This window comes from Orcinus orca, chromosome 16 (genome assembly GCF_937001465.1).
Source record: "Orcinus orca chromosome 16, mOrcOrc1.1, whole genome shotgun sequence".
Lineage (NCBI taxonomy): Eukaryota > Metazoa > Chordata > Mammalia > Artiodactyla > Delphinidae > Orcinus > Orcinus orca.
In genome coordinates, this window is record NC_064574.1 from 82,734,488 (window position 1) to 82,749,327 (window position 14,840).

The 14,840-nt window shown below is 46.7% G+C and overlaps 1 protein-coding gene across 5 annotated transcripts in view; it reads left to right on the top strand.

Annotated features, from left to right (window-relative positions):
- Positions 1–14,840, top strand: part of BAIAP2L1 (BAR/IMD domain containing adaptor protein 2 like 1) — a 161,970-nt gene that overhangs the window by 133,786 nt on the left and 13,344 nt on the right. For 3 of the 5 annotated variants that reach the window (XM_049699274.1, XM_033426610.2, XM_033426611.2), the window contains exons 6-12: positions 116–253; positions 920–1,072; positions 3,759–3,926; positions 6,357–6,504; positions 8,254–8,461; positions 9,096–9,173; positions 10,848–11,028. In XM_049699274.1, the coding sequence (XP_049555231.1) occupies positions 116–253; positions 920–1,072; positions 3,759–3,926; positions 6,357–6,504; positions 8,254–8,461; positions 9,096–9,173; positions 10,848–11,028 (1,074 nt within the window). The remainder of the gene's footprint in view (positions 1–115; positions 254–919; positions 1,073–3,758; positions 3,927–6,356; positions 6,505–8,253; positions 8,462–9,095; positions 9,174–10,847; positions 11,029–14,840) is intronic. The other 2 variants (XM_033426615.2, XM_033426616.2) reach the window with 1 other exon arrangement.

Below are 14,840 nucleotides of genomic sequence, written 5' to 3' on the forward strand. Positions count from 1 at the left end.
AGGGCAGCGCGAAGCGTGGGCCTTTTGCCACCACGCCCAGTGGAAACGCAGCAAGAGTAACCGCCTGACACTGCCTGGTGCTGCAGTAAAAATAAGTGCAACGTTTAACTTACAGGCGACTCTCAAAAGATACCAAGCAGAACACAGGAATAAATTAGATTCTTTGGAGAAATCTCAAGCTGAATTGAAGAAGATCAGAAGGAAAAGTCAAGGAGGACGAAATGCACTGAAATATGAACACAAGGAGATGGAGGTGAACTTTTCAGCACTATTTTACTTTATTTTGGGGTTGATGATTTGTACAGTTAACGGGGAAGCGTGCTCACCTCAGTCAGTCTATACTTCATCCGTCACTGTTCTGCTGTTGAAAGTTAAAAATAAGCATTTCGACTTGGTAGGAGCTGAAGGCCGCAGAGTTGCCCGGAGTTAAGTTAATAATTAGTCAAGAGCATTGGCATTTTCTCCCAACTCAGGGAGGGTCAGGGACTCCCCAGTATAAGCATTACTATCTCCATTTTACAGATGGGGAAAGTGAGGGTTAGGTTAAGTCACATGGTTGGCACTTGGAACTGGGATTTGAACTTGAACTTTCTGGTTCTGAACTTTTTGGTCCCACGATTTTCCAGTAAAACATAATCATATCCCTGGATTACAGAGTAATATTTTGTGCAAATTACCCAGTGGAATGTAAAGCCTTTGGCAACTTCTCTCCAAGCATGAGTCAGGGATCTTAATGAGAATTTGCCATCTGCTCAGATCAGGTTACAAGTACGTCGTTTTGTCTAATGTTTATCTGCATTTAGCACTTACTCCATTATCAAAATAAACCAAGCATAAAGATGGGAGAAGATAAGTGTCAGGCTGTGCAGCTATTTGATTCCTCATGTCATACTTGTATAATTACTATTTATTTTCCTAGTATGTAGAAACCATCACTTCTCGCCAGAATGAAATCCAGAAATTTATTGCAGATGGTTGCAAAGAAGCTCTACTTGAAGAGAAAAGGCGCTTCTGCTTCCTAGTTGACAAACACTGCAGCTTCGCAAATCACATTCATCAGTATCACTTACAGGTGGGTGTGGTGGCAAATTGCGTTGTGAGGACTAATTTTATTCATATTTAAATGCCCTTGAAATGCTTCACCTTCCATAAGTGCCCAAATATAAAGCGAAAGGCTTATTTTGCCAGGGAGAAGATTACAAGGAAATAGATTTTTTATAATAGTTATTTATTTATTTATCTGGCTGCATTGAGTCTTAGTTGCGGCACACGGGATATCTTAGCTGTGGCATGCGGGATCTTTCATCGCAGTGCGCGGGCTCTAGAACGCGTGGGTTTAGTTGTCCCATGGTATGTGGGATTTTAGTTCCCTGACCAGAGATTGAACCCACGTCCCCTGCATTGGAAGGTGGATTCCTAATCACTGGACCACCAGGGAAGTTCCCCAAGGAAATAATTTTTGACCAACTTGAATGTGTAAACTTTTAGAAATGTAGATGAAATGGTCAAATGCTTGTTTATAATGTTTAATTTAGTAACACATTCATACTTATTGAATAACTGAGAAATGGCACTTTTTTCCTTCTCTCACCCATGAGTCAGCTTTTCTCAGACTCTTTCTGATGCATCTTCAACATTAGTGTCTTCCCCAGAACCACGGGGTGAGTCCCAGCAGGCCCCAGGTCCAGCCCACCTGGGTGGCGTGAGATGCTCACCTTGGAGGTCCATGTAGATGGTGTTGCTAGAAATTCTATCCCAGGCCACAGACCCCATTCACAGCCTCAGGACAGCTGGTCGGGGCTCCCTTTTTCACTCCTCCTCAGGTTGTGTGTCTGTTCAAGGTCGCATCAGCTGCGTGACTGGATTTATCCCTCTCCCTCATCGCATGCAGTTGTGAGGTTATATTTCCAGGAATCATTACAAACCGTGTGTTAAATTTCCTTTCCTCTCTTTTTTTGTTTTTTAAATTATGAATTCTATTGGGCTTATGTAAGCATCCAGAACTAGCATTGACTGAAGTCAAATATTCATTGTTATTCATAATAAAGTAATTTAGAGAGCACTCCGTGATATGAGAAGCTTTGTAAGAGCTTGAATATAGTGCAACTTCCTCTTTTCAGGGGGAAAGAAAACTTGGACTTGTATGTATGCATATATCACAGGTTACATATTCCATAAAGTTTTTGCAACTTTAAGGAATATTCAGCTACCAAATCTAAATACCTAAGGTCTCAGGTTGTTACAGGAAAGAAAAATATGCTGCATTAGATGATCGCTTTTGTCACCAGTGCATACGTACTAATGTTTCCATGGTGACACTGTCCTATTGGGGCAGGGTCGTGGGCCGGAGGGGCACAGAAGCAACCTTGAAGCTCTCTGTGGTGACACCACCCCCCAGCAATGGGGTCCTTGCTGTGTCGTGAGGCAACATGGCCTATTTCCAGAGAGCTCTAGTTGTTGACAGTCTTTCTTACACTTAACCTTGAGTCTCTATTACGTTTTTTAGTGTGACGCAAGCCAGATCTCCTCCTTTCCCTAGCAGAAGTCTCTTCAAGTCTCTGAAACCGTTTTTGTGCCTTCCCTGATCCCAGTCCTGGATGAAGCAGGCTTAGTAGTTGGTCCACGGTGTGTCTGCGTCACAGGCAGGGGACAGGGTGGTGTGAGGGGCGGGGCTTAGGATTTACACCAACTCCCCCAGCCCACTTCTGATGGACACAGAGCCTAGATGAAAAACAGTGTGGTTGTTATGAAAATAGTTTCAAAAAAGATCCCCTGCTTCCCTTTTCCAACTAGATTGCCGCCCTGGAAAAAGGGGTTCTCGGAAAGGCTCCGGGGAGTCTGGGAGTCCAGTTGGAGGAAGAGCCAGGCTGTGGGAACCAGGACAGATGCCTCTGCCTCTGGGGCTAAGGGGTCTCGTCGCTGTACTTCTGCATCTCTCTGTTCTGCAATCCAGCTTTTCTGCAAAGCCCATGGTCTGCCTGCCCCAGAGCCCCAGCCGGCCTGTGGGCGGGGCTTCCCCTCAACACTGCCCCCGACTCTGGAGACCCACCGCGCTCTGCTTCTAGTCCCTCTGTCCCCGTAGAGGAACTTCTCAGGGCAGGTCTGATTCACTCCTCTAACACGCCAGTCCGGTTTCCCTGAGGTCCCAGTAGTTGAAACCTCAGGGTCCTGGATCTACCACGGAAGGCTGTGTTAACCAGTTACTTAGCCTCTCAAAGTTCTCAGTTTCCTCATCTGTGAAATGGGGATGAGAATGGTACCTACTTTAGGATTGTGGGGCAGATGCAGTGAATTAACAAGGATGAAGTACTTAGGAAAGTGTTTAGTGCACACGAACGTACACACACAAACAGAGTCCACTCTTGGTCCTGTCGCTCGGTCAGAGGTGCTTCTTGTGGGAGGAAGACAGTGGGGATTGGCAGTTCTGGGACCGTGGGGAAACATGGGGATTAAGACGGATTGATCCGCCTTCCCTTTTAGTTTTTGAACTTCTTCTGAATCATGTACAATCCTTGTATTAGTCTTGAACTCTGTATTCACCCTGAGGGAGATGTAAATTCCTTTAGAACAGGAGCCTACATCCTCAGCAAATAAGACACAGCAGATCCCCATAGGTGCTTAAGCTCCTCACTGAATTGAACTCATAGCTCCCACACTTCCAGTGGTAAGCCAGGAATACATTAGTAGTAGTTGTAATTTGTGTCAGTCCTTCCAACAGTACACGTTTCTCTTTGGTTTTGTTTCTTTTGAATTTATAGTCTGCAGAATTGATCAATTCCAAACTGCCTAAGTGGCAAGAAACATGTGGTGATGCCACCAAAGTACCAGAGAAAATCATGAATATGATCGAAGAAATTAAGACCCCAATCTCCACCCCAATGTCTGGAACGCCTCTGCCTTCACCCATGATCGAGAGAAGAAGCATGGTAAGAGCTGGTTGTCTCCTCAAGATTTTGGTTGTGTGTTTGCTAAATAAGATTTCAGCCATATTTGCACGACAGACCAAGGCCTTCTTTGTTAGTGGAAATCACAGGTTCTCCTGTACTACTTCTAGGGCCTGCCTTTCCTTTTATCCCCTTACCTTCAGATTTGAAACTAGATGTGAAAATGTTTCACACTGTGTTAGCACTGTAATCTTTGTTTTGGAGATTTTTTTACTGATTCTGTTTTTAATTGTAATGATTCCAACTTTATAAGTTTATTACCATTGAAGGAAGCGTAAAGTGTCTTAGAACACAGATTAGCAAAACTCTGGTGCCATTCATCACTACATAAGGCACCTGAGGAAAAAAATAATCACCCCAGTATTCCAGGTAATGAAGTCAAGCATCGTAGTTCACTGTTCTTTGAATATGGGCTTTATTATTTTTTCACAAACACGTGAGGAGATTCAAATCCAGCAGGTAGTTTGAACACATGTGTCAGTCCACCCTCCCTGTCCATATAAAGCCCTCTGAAATGACAGCAAAGATATTAATGACCAGCCATCAACCTGCCTAATAGATCCATAACCGCATGGGAAAATAAAGAGCAGGTGCTGTCAATGGACCAGAAACACTGAAGGAGTCTCCAGAGCGAGAAAGGCAAGGTCAGCGTGTGGAGAAAATAGAAATATTTTCTATTAAAATAGAAGGACATGTCAGCCCCAGGGGAGATGTGCAGGGCAAGGTTCCTGCAGAGGGTGGAGCCGTCAGTTCAGAGCCAGTGGATCCAAGAAGCGGGGCAGAAGCTGGGTTGTCCTGAGTGTTGTCGGCTGGGGAGCTGGTTCAGACTGTCCAGGCTGCTTGGTCCCTCCGCTTGTCCCACCTGTGCTAAATCACAGGCAGCCCGGGCTTTCGTCTGTGAACTGAAACAGCATGTGTAGACCGAAGGGTGGGGCCCACTCCTGGGGGTGTGTCTTGCCTCTTCCCCACGTCGCATGCGATCAGGAGCACAGGGAAAACACAGACTGTCGTGTACAGTAAAAAGAATGGGGTACAAAGATGGACAGACAACCAGCGGTCACTGAACAGGTGGGGGAAACCAGTGTCATAAAAAGACGCACCAAAGTAAAAACTGGAATGACGAGTAAAGGGGGCAACAGAGCCAACAGGGCAGAGGAGAAAAGAGGTGAAAGGCTATTACAACCACAGAGAAGAGTCAGCTGTCTTGGAAATTTAAAAGGATTATTATTTCTAGTTAAAATGGTATGTCTGAGATTCGCTTCAAAATAATCCAGTTGTGGAGGAAGATGGATGGGGCATACAGGAAACGAGAATGTCCGTGGATTGGTAATTGTCGAAGCTAGGTGTTGGGTACATGGAGATTTATTGTGCTGTTTTCTCTACTTTTGTACCTGTTCCAAATTTTTCTAAAATTAAAGTTTTTCATTTCCCCCTCGTCCCCTCCAAAAACACCCCAAAACAAGAGCTGGGCTCCTTAGCAGAATGAATCAGCTTGGGAAATTAAGCCAAAGAACTCTCCCAAAATACAGTGCAAAAACAGGATTTAAAAAAAAAAAAAATCAAAGAGGTTATCAATGTTAGCTGGGTTGAAACGTGGGAGGTACGTCCAGCTGCCGCCTGGGGCCTCACTGCCCGCATGTCTAGTGGGGATCTTCCCGCTCAGCGTGTCCAAAACCACATACCTGCGGCTCTCTCACTCTAACCCCGCTTCTCCTCAGTCTTTCCCGTCCAGTAAATGGCGACTCCATCCTTCCAGCAGCGCGGACACCGGACATCGACCCTCTCCCTCTCTTAGGCCACGGCTAGCCCGTGGGTACACACTGTTGTTTCCCACCACTTCTACCCCCACCCTGCTCTAACGGAGGTCCGGCAGAGATGACCGCGGTAGCCTGGGCTTTAACACAGCAGGCAGGGTGATCCTGGCTGAATGGAAAAGACCAGAACCTCAACAGACGGCAGAATGCTAGCGATAAAGAGAGGATTCTGAAAACTTTCAGGGAGGGCAAAAATAGATTACTCACAAAGAAAAGAGAATCCCACTGATACTGGAAAACAAGATGTTAGAAAGTAATGGAGTAATGCACTCAAAATTCTGTGGAAAAATAATTTTAAAAGTAGATGACTTTAGCCAAGCAGCACTTAAAAGGGAGCCTAAAAATCCATATAGACAGGAAGGAGATGAGTGCTTTTCAAGGGGTGGGGAAAATGGGGAGTAACTGCTTTAAAAAAAAAAAAGACAAAAATGGGAAAAAGGACATGGTGTTCTTGAAATAATTCAAAAAGGGGCATTGCCCTACAAAAAATTTGGGGGAAAAATGGAATTTAAAGCATGTAATGCAAAACAGTCCGGGGATCTGTCTAATGCCATTGCTGTGTCACACTAATGTTAAACTACTAACGAATTTTTCACAGGTTGGGCGAGATTATGACACCCTTTCTAAATATTCACCAAAGATCCCCTCGGCTCCTTCAGCCAGAGCGTTAACCAGCCCTTTGATTGATATGTTTAATAACCCAGCCACAGTCGCACAGAATTCAGAAAGAAAAAATAATTCAACAGGTAAGATACTTAGTTGGATTTCTTTTAAAGTACCTTTAAAAGTTTTTAAATATTTAGGATAAGTGTGCCTTGAGATAGAGGTAAATACACATGTATGGTAGCACCCCCTCCACACTGGCTTGGAGGAACTCACACCTTGTGATGGGGTCTAGGTTTATTCTGAAACCATAAGACACGTTGCTTTGACACATGCCAATTCTATATACAGATTGATGTTTACATACAGTGAACATTCCTATTGAAAGGTGTTATATTTTAAAAGAAATGGGATATAACTTACAGAGCCTCACGCTGTGTTACGTATTTGTGGCAATTGGACTAAAATTTCTTTTTTTTTCAATGAAACAAACTGTAGAAGTTCACATGACAAAATTAATGGTTATCAGTCTTACCAGTAAGCTTCGTTTAAATTATAATCAGTGTTTTCATCGTCTCTAACAGAGCACTTCATGGTTTCTGGGGGCTTAGGTTCTAACTGCTTACATTTCTTAACCCGGTTGACTCTATTTCAGTAGACTGGGACCAGTTATTGTTTGCAGGCATTTCAGGTGGCTTTGGTTAGGCTCCACTCTGCCTACACAGAGTCTTTGGCACCCAGGACCTCGAGACTGTCGTGGCGCCAGACCCGCCTCTTTTGGGGGGGACTCACGGGCCCCTTGGGTGTGAAGTCGTGGCAGTCACACAGTGTGTTGCTCGCGAGAGCCCACGGGCTGTCTAGCGCGTGCAGCTCTTGGGGAAGAGATGGGATTTTCAGAATGTCAGCTGGAAAGATGATACTCTGTAGCCATTTGCCTTTGAAGAACTATAAGTTATATATAATATAAAGTTAAAATATACAGTGCTGTGTGCCGCCCAATCATTCAAATGATTCTTTGGTTCTTATTGGTAAAAGCTAAATGAAAATCATTGAATTCAATACAGCCGAGGTAATTAGACTATGCGGCATGTTGAAGAGATAGCAAAGTTTACATTGTACTTATTAAGAATTTGTGAGAATGATGCAGAAAGAGATTTTGCATTATTTTATAGTAAATAGTGGGTTAGCAAAATTTGAGTGAAAAAAAATATGGAAAAAAATTTTTCCATTCCAATTTTGGGGTGGCGGCGGGTAGTGCCGGTAGATATCAGCCTGCGTTGAGCTGAGACATGACGGAGTGCAGCGTTAGGCCGTGGAGCCGGGCTGCCCGCATCTGGTTCCATCTGGTTCCATCTGGTTCCATCTGGTTCCTGCTTCTGCCACGGGCACCTAGGGGGAGGGGTCAATACACGTGACTCACCCTCACTACATCCCTGCCACGCTCGCAGGTGAGCAGCCATGGCAGCAAGAACGTCTACATTTCCAGTTTCTCTTTTTTGTGGCACAGGCCTTGTGATTTGTTCTGGGGGAGTGCGGCGAGGAAAGCAGTGGGCCACTTGGTGGTGGAGAACTTTGCCTCTTTAAGAGCCGTCCTGATTGAATCAGTGCAGATGAAGCTTGGCTACACTACTTTATCCTCTCGGTCTGGAAAAGAGCCTTTAGCCACAGGGATCCTCCTCTGAGAGGCCTCGGGCCATGGCTCTGCTGCTGTCCCTTGCTGTCCCTGTCCATCCAGACATGGGTGGAGGTGTGGAAATATAATCCGATTGGTGTCTCAGTGGAATGAGTGTGCTGGAGAGATGGGGGCGGGTGGTTTCCTGGGCTTGGCTCCTTTGAACTTGCCTGATCATCCTTCCTTGAAAAGCCATCACTGCTCGGTTCATTTTTGACAGGTTCTTCAGATGACCCCAGTTTACAGCGATCGGTTTCTGTTGCCACTGGACTGAACAGGGTAAAAAAGCAGAAAGTGAAAACCATCTTTCCGCACACGGCCGGCACGAACCAGACCTTACTTAGCTTCGCGCAGGGAGATGTCATCACGCTGCTCATCTCCGAGGAGAAGGATGGCTGGCTGTATGGAGAGCATGAGGACACCAAAGTGTAGGTCTCGGGAGGGGCCTCCGCACGGGGTCCAGTGGTCCCACGCCGAGAGGGCTGCTGTCTCTCCTCGTAGCAGGTCTTCCTTGTGGGCAGATTAGCATTTTCACCACAGTTAGGTTCATAGTTTAGTGACAGTTACAGTTAACTGCAGTTGTTCTATTCCCAGTCATTCCCCAACTGTTCTCTGTGTGTGTGTGCGTATATAGATGAATTTGATGCGTAAGTAAATAGGAGTCACTTCTGAAAGTAGTTTTAAATGTTTTTTTCACGTGACTTCAGATTTCTCAAGATATACTTTGTTAAGATTTAGCATGTGAATAGTTTAAATGCCAGTGTCATCATTTCAACTGGACGTGCATAAGCTTTACAGGAAGTAAGTTAAATCAAGTTTCTGTGTGGATTATTCAGGTATTAAGTAAAACCAATATGGAAACCAAAGACAAAAAGGGAATCCAAATAAGAGTAATTCTGTATATGAGAGACTGCGATGAGAGTGGCCCGGCCGGCCCCTGCGCCGTGACCGAGCCGTTCCAGCCCCTGCGCTGTGACCGAGCGTTCCTGGGTGTGTTTATGCTTTGCTTGTCTGCTGGGAGCATCCCAGCAAGGTCTTTTTCTCCCCACTCTTCACCTGCAGGAGGGGTTGGTTCCCGTCGTCATACACAAAGTTGCTGGAGGAAAACGAGAAGGAGACCGTGAGCGTGCCCGGACCAAGGTAGGACCTGCCTGTGGCTCAGATGGCCCAGGGGCAGAAAACGCACCTTGACCTCGTGTTCTCAGGCGTGTCGGAATTAATCTGGATGTGTAGCAGAGCCCACGGGGAAGCCGCAGATGGTGTGGAGTAGTGGGGGGTTGCGGGGGATTGCTGCTCCGTGATTGCTTCCTTCCTGACTTCTGTTGCCCACGCGCTTCACTGACCATCTGCTGGAAAGAGACGCGCCCCAGAACCCCCCTTTAGCCTCAGAAGCACTCTTCCCACCTCCTACTGCAGCTGAATCCAAGGCCCTTGTGCTCTGTCTTGGTCTTACTCGGCAGCCTTTAACACTGATGAACACTTTATCTGGAATGTTCTCTTGACCTTGCACTCTATTTTCCCTCCACCTCACCACCCATCCATCTTCAGTACCCTTTCAGATCTCTCCTCTGCCTTGTGCTTAGACATAGGTGTCCTCGGGATCTGCCCTCAGTCCCTTTTTCCTTTTCGGTGCTTCCTGGGCCACCGTGTCTGCCCCCTAAGCTTGAATTACATCAACGGGCTTCACTCAGCACCTCTGTGCCACCACCACCCCCTCACGTCTGTATCCCATCCAGATAATGATCATTATCACCATCACTTAGGAACTGTCCAAAGTGCCTTACACTGACCAGGTCATTGAATCGTCATACAACCTTGTGAGATAGGTCCCTGCTTGAAAATTGAGAAGATGGGGGCACGGAAAGGTGTAATAACTTGCTCAGGAAGCTGGAAGTGGTGGACCCAAGACTAGACTAACTCAGGCAGGTCTCTCCCAGCCAAGACGTGAATGTTTGTATGTGGTGTGGGTCCTCAGAAACATGTCCAAACTGAACGTGGCATCGTCTTGACCACAAACCACCTTGGCCACAGTGTTTCCCATGTCAGAGCAACCGTCCTGACCCATCCCGCTGTCCCCAGCAGACCGCGGATGCCGCACCTGATGCCCCCCCCAAGTCCTTCCATTATACTTGCTCCGAGCCATCTGTGTGTTTCTGTCCCTTGCAGAATAGCTCAGCTGCCAGTGACCAAGGAATGAAACTAAATATATATATATATATATATATATGTTTTTGTTTTTGTTTTTTTTTTTTGGCGGTACACGGGCCTCTCACCGTTGTGGCCTCTCCTGTTGCGGAGCACAGGCTCCAGACACGCAGACTCAGCGGCCATGGCTCACGGGCCCAGCTGCTCTGTGGCATGTGGGATCTTCCCGGCCCGGGACATGAACCCATGTCCCCCGCATCGGCAGGCGGACTCCCAACCACTGCGCCACCAGGGAAGCCCCTAAATATCTTTAGGATGTTGAAATTCTGAGACTTTTTAGTCCGAAGTGCTCGATGCTTTTGCTTAAGGCATTTGCTGTATTTTCTTATTGAACTCCTTGAATTAAGAGCTAGCCCCTAATTGAGCCAGTTTTCCTCTCCTTTTCTTTTGTCATGTCTTTTAAAGGATTTCTTTTGAGTGTACATTTATAAGTCAGCAGAAACACTGCAGTGTCATATACAGTGTGTGTGTGTTGGGGGGGTAATCTCCTCCTCCCTCACCGTATTAGATGATTAATCCACCGCAGTTCTGGCCATAGGAGATTGGGGATGTTTGGGGTGCAGGGGCCAGGTCTCATCTAACTTGTATCCTCTGGTTCTTGTTCGCTAGCTCGGTATCAGTACGGAGCGTGAGCACGATGAACTTATCTGAGAAAAGCAGCGTCGTCATCCCCCCACCGGATTACTTAGAATGTTCGTCCATGGGGGCAGCTGCAGAAAAGAAAGGAGCGGTTTTCCAAAACGCTTCTACCTTTAAAGCACCAGTGTCCAAACCAGAAACCACCTCTCCTGTGAGTAAGGCCCAGTGTACCGCGATCCTGAACAGCAGGCTCTGGTGACGCGGGGTGCTTTTCCCTCCACACAGGAAGGTGCTGACCCCCAGGCGGGGTGGAGACTCCCTCCCAGGGCCTGCAGATTCCCCTGCCACACAGCCTTTCAGCTTCCTTACCTTCAGTCCCCCTTTTGTTTTTAGTTTATCTGTAAATGACAGTTTACACACAGTAGGCCCATCGTTTGCCAGACTGTATCAGGTTTTAAGCTCTCCTTGCTTTTGTTCATGGCTGCAGTCCTTTAGACCTGTAGTGACCTTTTTCTGCATTTTCTTCAGTTTTCATCTTGTTTTCTGAAGGAAGACTTAAGGTTGAACATAGTGATCTGATCATTACACCTTCAGAAAGGGTGCTGTGTAAACCCTGTGTGTACGTTATCTGTAATCCTAAACAAGCGGGTAAGAGGCACAGAGGCTGTGAGTCACTTCGTCTGTTCCTCTGACAACTCTGTCTTCTGGGCCAGGCCCCGGTGTGGGCTCTGGAGACGCAAAGATAAACAAGACCAGCCCCTGGCTCTGCTGGAACTTAGGTTCTAGTGATAAGAAGCAGACGATGAGAAGTTAACACAAATATCAATGCTAGAAGCTACATGGAGGAATGTAGCAAGGTGAGGTGATGAGGGATCGGGTGACCTCTTGGATGGAGGTCAGGGTTTGGGTGTTCTGGGAAGCTGACTCTGAGAGCGAGTGCGGGTGCTGATGAGAGCCGCCCGGGCCCCGTATGGAAGGGAGAGGCTGGCCCGGAGCCTCCACTGTCCCCGCCGAGACCTCTGGGCTGGGACGGCCCTTGGAGCTGCCTGGATTTGGGGCAGCATCTGGGGGCCGGGGTCTTAGCCAGAGCGATTTCCGAGGAGCGCTGCCAGCCGAGGGCCATCTCCCCACAGCCAGAATCAGTCCCAGTCCTGAAGGGGATCTGGGCAGCACATGACAGAGCCTGCAACGAAGCATTTCTCTGGGGGGTGACATCTGAGACCCAGGGGTCAAGGGGAGGAGCTTCCCAGATAGAAGGAGCAGAAAGTTTAAAAGTCCTGAGGGTGGTGGACTCGGCACCCTCAGGGAGCAGAGGAGGGAGGTGAGGATTCCAGGGTGGCGGAGCCTCCAGAGGGGTTCTCATCTTTTTTTAAATTTTATTTTCAGTGTAGATTATACAGTAGAGAAAGGGGGAAAGGATGGAGGAAAGGGGCTGACTGAGAAGGAAGAAGAGCACACGGGGAGGAGCCGGCTGGCCGGGGCAGGGATGCGGGTCCACTGTGCCGACGGGAAGGCCGAGGGCCGGGGCCCGGGTGCAGCTGGGAGGACAGACTCAAGGGCTGTGTTGGGGGACGTCTGTCAGTGCCGAAGGACGGATCACCAGCGGACGGGGCAGGCAGGGAGGTGCTGAACAAGTTCAAAAGAAGAGAATTGGTGCCAGAGGTGTTTTGCAGAGTGAGAAAGTGAGCGTGCTCCGGAGAGGAGTGGGATACGAGCCGTCGGTGCAGTAAGCCTGGGCCGATGTTTCTGCTTGTTTTCCGTTACCCTTCGTTATCGTGTGCTCCTTCCTGTGGTGCGTGCAGAAGCCATGCCTCCCATGGGGTGTGTTGTCACCCCTAGTGGGGGCCTCTGTTCAGCTCTGAGCGGGGCGGGGGCGGGGTCGCTTACAGGAGATGGGAGTGCTCCCAACGATGGGCCCATCGTGGCTACAGTGCGAGCGCAGGTGTCGGGGACCGTGCCGGCCCCCTCACAGGCCGAAGCACATGTTTTGGTCCAGGAAATGCACTGTTCTGAAATCTCATTCAAAAATGCCTTTGGCTTCTCCTCTTAAATAAGCATGCTGCATGATTGTTTGCAGATCACCCCAACTAACTCCAAAAATTATTTTCAGAAGAAAATGGAGCTTTTCCATTTTGTTAGCAGTAGATGTCAAAACTGGACAAACTGCTTGGGAAGGGCACATGTGAAATGCTATTTTATTAAAGGTCCCAGTATATTTTAAAACAGTATTCAAACTCTTTGGAAATGATCTTAAGGCATTTCTGAAAGCATAACAATTCCTTTTGCTGGGGAAAAAGAAACTTTGCAATTTGCACGTCACAAAGCTCAGAATCCAGGCACATGAGGCCCGTTGTTCCGGTGGGACCTGTCCCTCTGTAGTGCCTTCTCCTGGCTTTGATTTGCAACTTTTTCTTATGGAAAAATTCGAACATAAAAATGGACAGAATAATCTAATGACCTGGTCCCCCAGGTTAGCTTCAACAATTCATTTATAAATCTTGTTTCATCTCTCCCCCACCCACTCCGAGATCAATTTGAAGCTAACGACCGACAACATATCATTTCATCTGTAAATATATTAAAGATCCTCTTTTTTTCTCTCACATGACCACAATGCCAATTATCATATCTTTTAAAATTGACAATAATTCCTGAATATCATCACCTGGTCACTTCAAATTTCTGATTGTCTCATTAAAAATTTCTTGACAGTACAGTTGTTCGAATCTGGACCCAGGCTAGCTCCCTACATTGTAATTGGTGGTTCAGTCTCGTGATGAGTCTTTCCATATCTAGAGGTCTCCCCTGTCTCTTTTTCCTTGTAATCTCTCTGTAGAAAACCCAGGTTACTGGTCCTGGAGGGTGTCCCCAGTCTGGATTTTTGCTGGTTGCATGCACATGGTGTCCTTTACTGAGTTCCCCTTTGTTCTGTATTTCCCGCCTTGATCAGAGTCTGTTGTTGTTTTGTTAGTTTGCCTGTTTTGTTTCGTAGAGCATTTCATCAGCGGTGGTGGTGGGTATAGGCGTCTGCTTGTTTCCTTCCGTGATGTCAGCAGCCATTGATAATGACCGCCCGGCTCCATGGATGTAGGTTGTACAGGCAGGCCTCAGAGATGTTGCAGGTTTGGTTCCAGACCATCTCGACAACGCAAGTCACAGGAACTTTTCCGTTTCCCAGTGCATATAAAAGTTATGTTTACACTATACTGTAGTCTGTTGAGTGTGTAATAGCATTATGTCTCAAAAAGCCTCAATTTAAAAATACTTTATTGATAAAAAATGCTAACCATCATCGGAGCCTTCAGTGAGTCGTAGTAGTGACACCAAAGACCACTGATCACAGATAACTGTGACTATAATAATAATGAAAAGCTTGAAATATTGCAAGAATTACCAAAATGTGGTGCAGACATGAAGTGAGCAAATGCCATTGGAAAAATGATGCCTATAGCCTTGCCACGACCTTCAATTTGTAAGGAAAAAAAAAGAGCAGCATCTGTGAAGCACAGTCAAGTGAAATGCAATAAAATGAGGTCTGCCTGTATAGTGCCTTTTAGGGTAGAAGAATCTTGCCCCCAAATCATAGCTAGCACTGGAATTACAAATGAAAACACATTTTAGCTAACAGCACCGATTTTAGAAAATAACATGTTTTAATTTTCAGTATTTTTACCACGTGGATAAAGCTCAATGAAGAAAGCATTGGTGTACTTCTTACCACACTGGATGGATAGATTGAAAAATCCTCGTTTTAGATATCAATATAGTCAGTAATGATATTCATTATTAAGCATTTGGCAGTTTAAATGAGCTCTAACTTTATTTTTAAACCTCTCTGTTGGCTGGATCATAATAGACTGTCAGTATCGGGAGGCTGTCTTGAAAAGCATGGAGACCAGCTAGGCAGCAGCACCGCACGCAGTGCCCACCTTTTTATCCCTTCCCACTTGCTGGGCAGCAGAGCTTCAAGCACACTGGTTTCTCCCGAGGCCCAGGGTGGCCTGGCTGCCCTGGGGCCGCCTC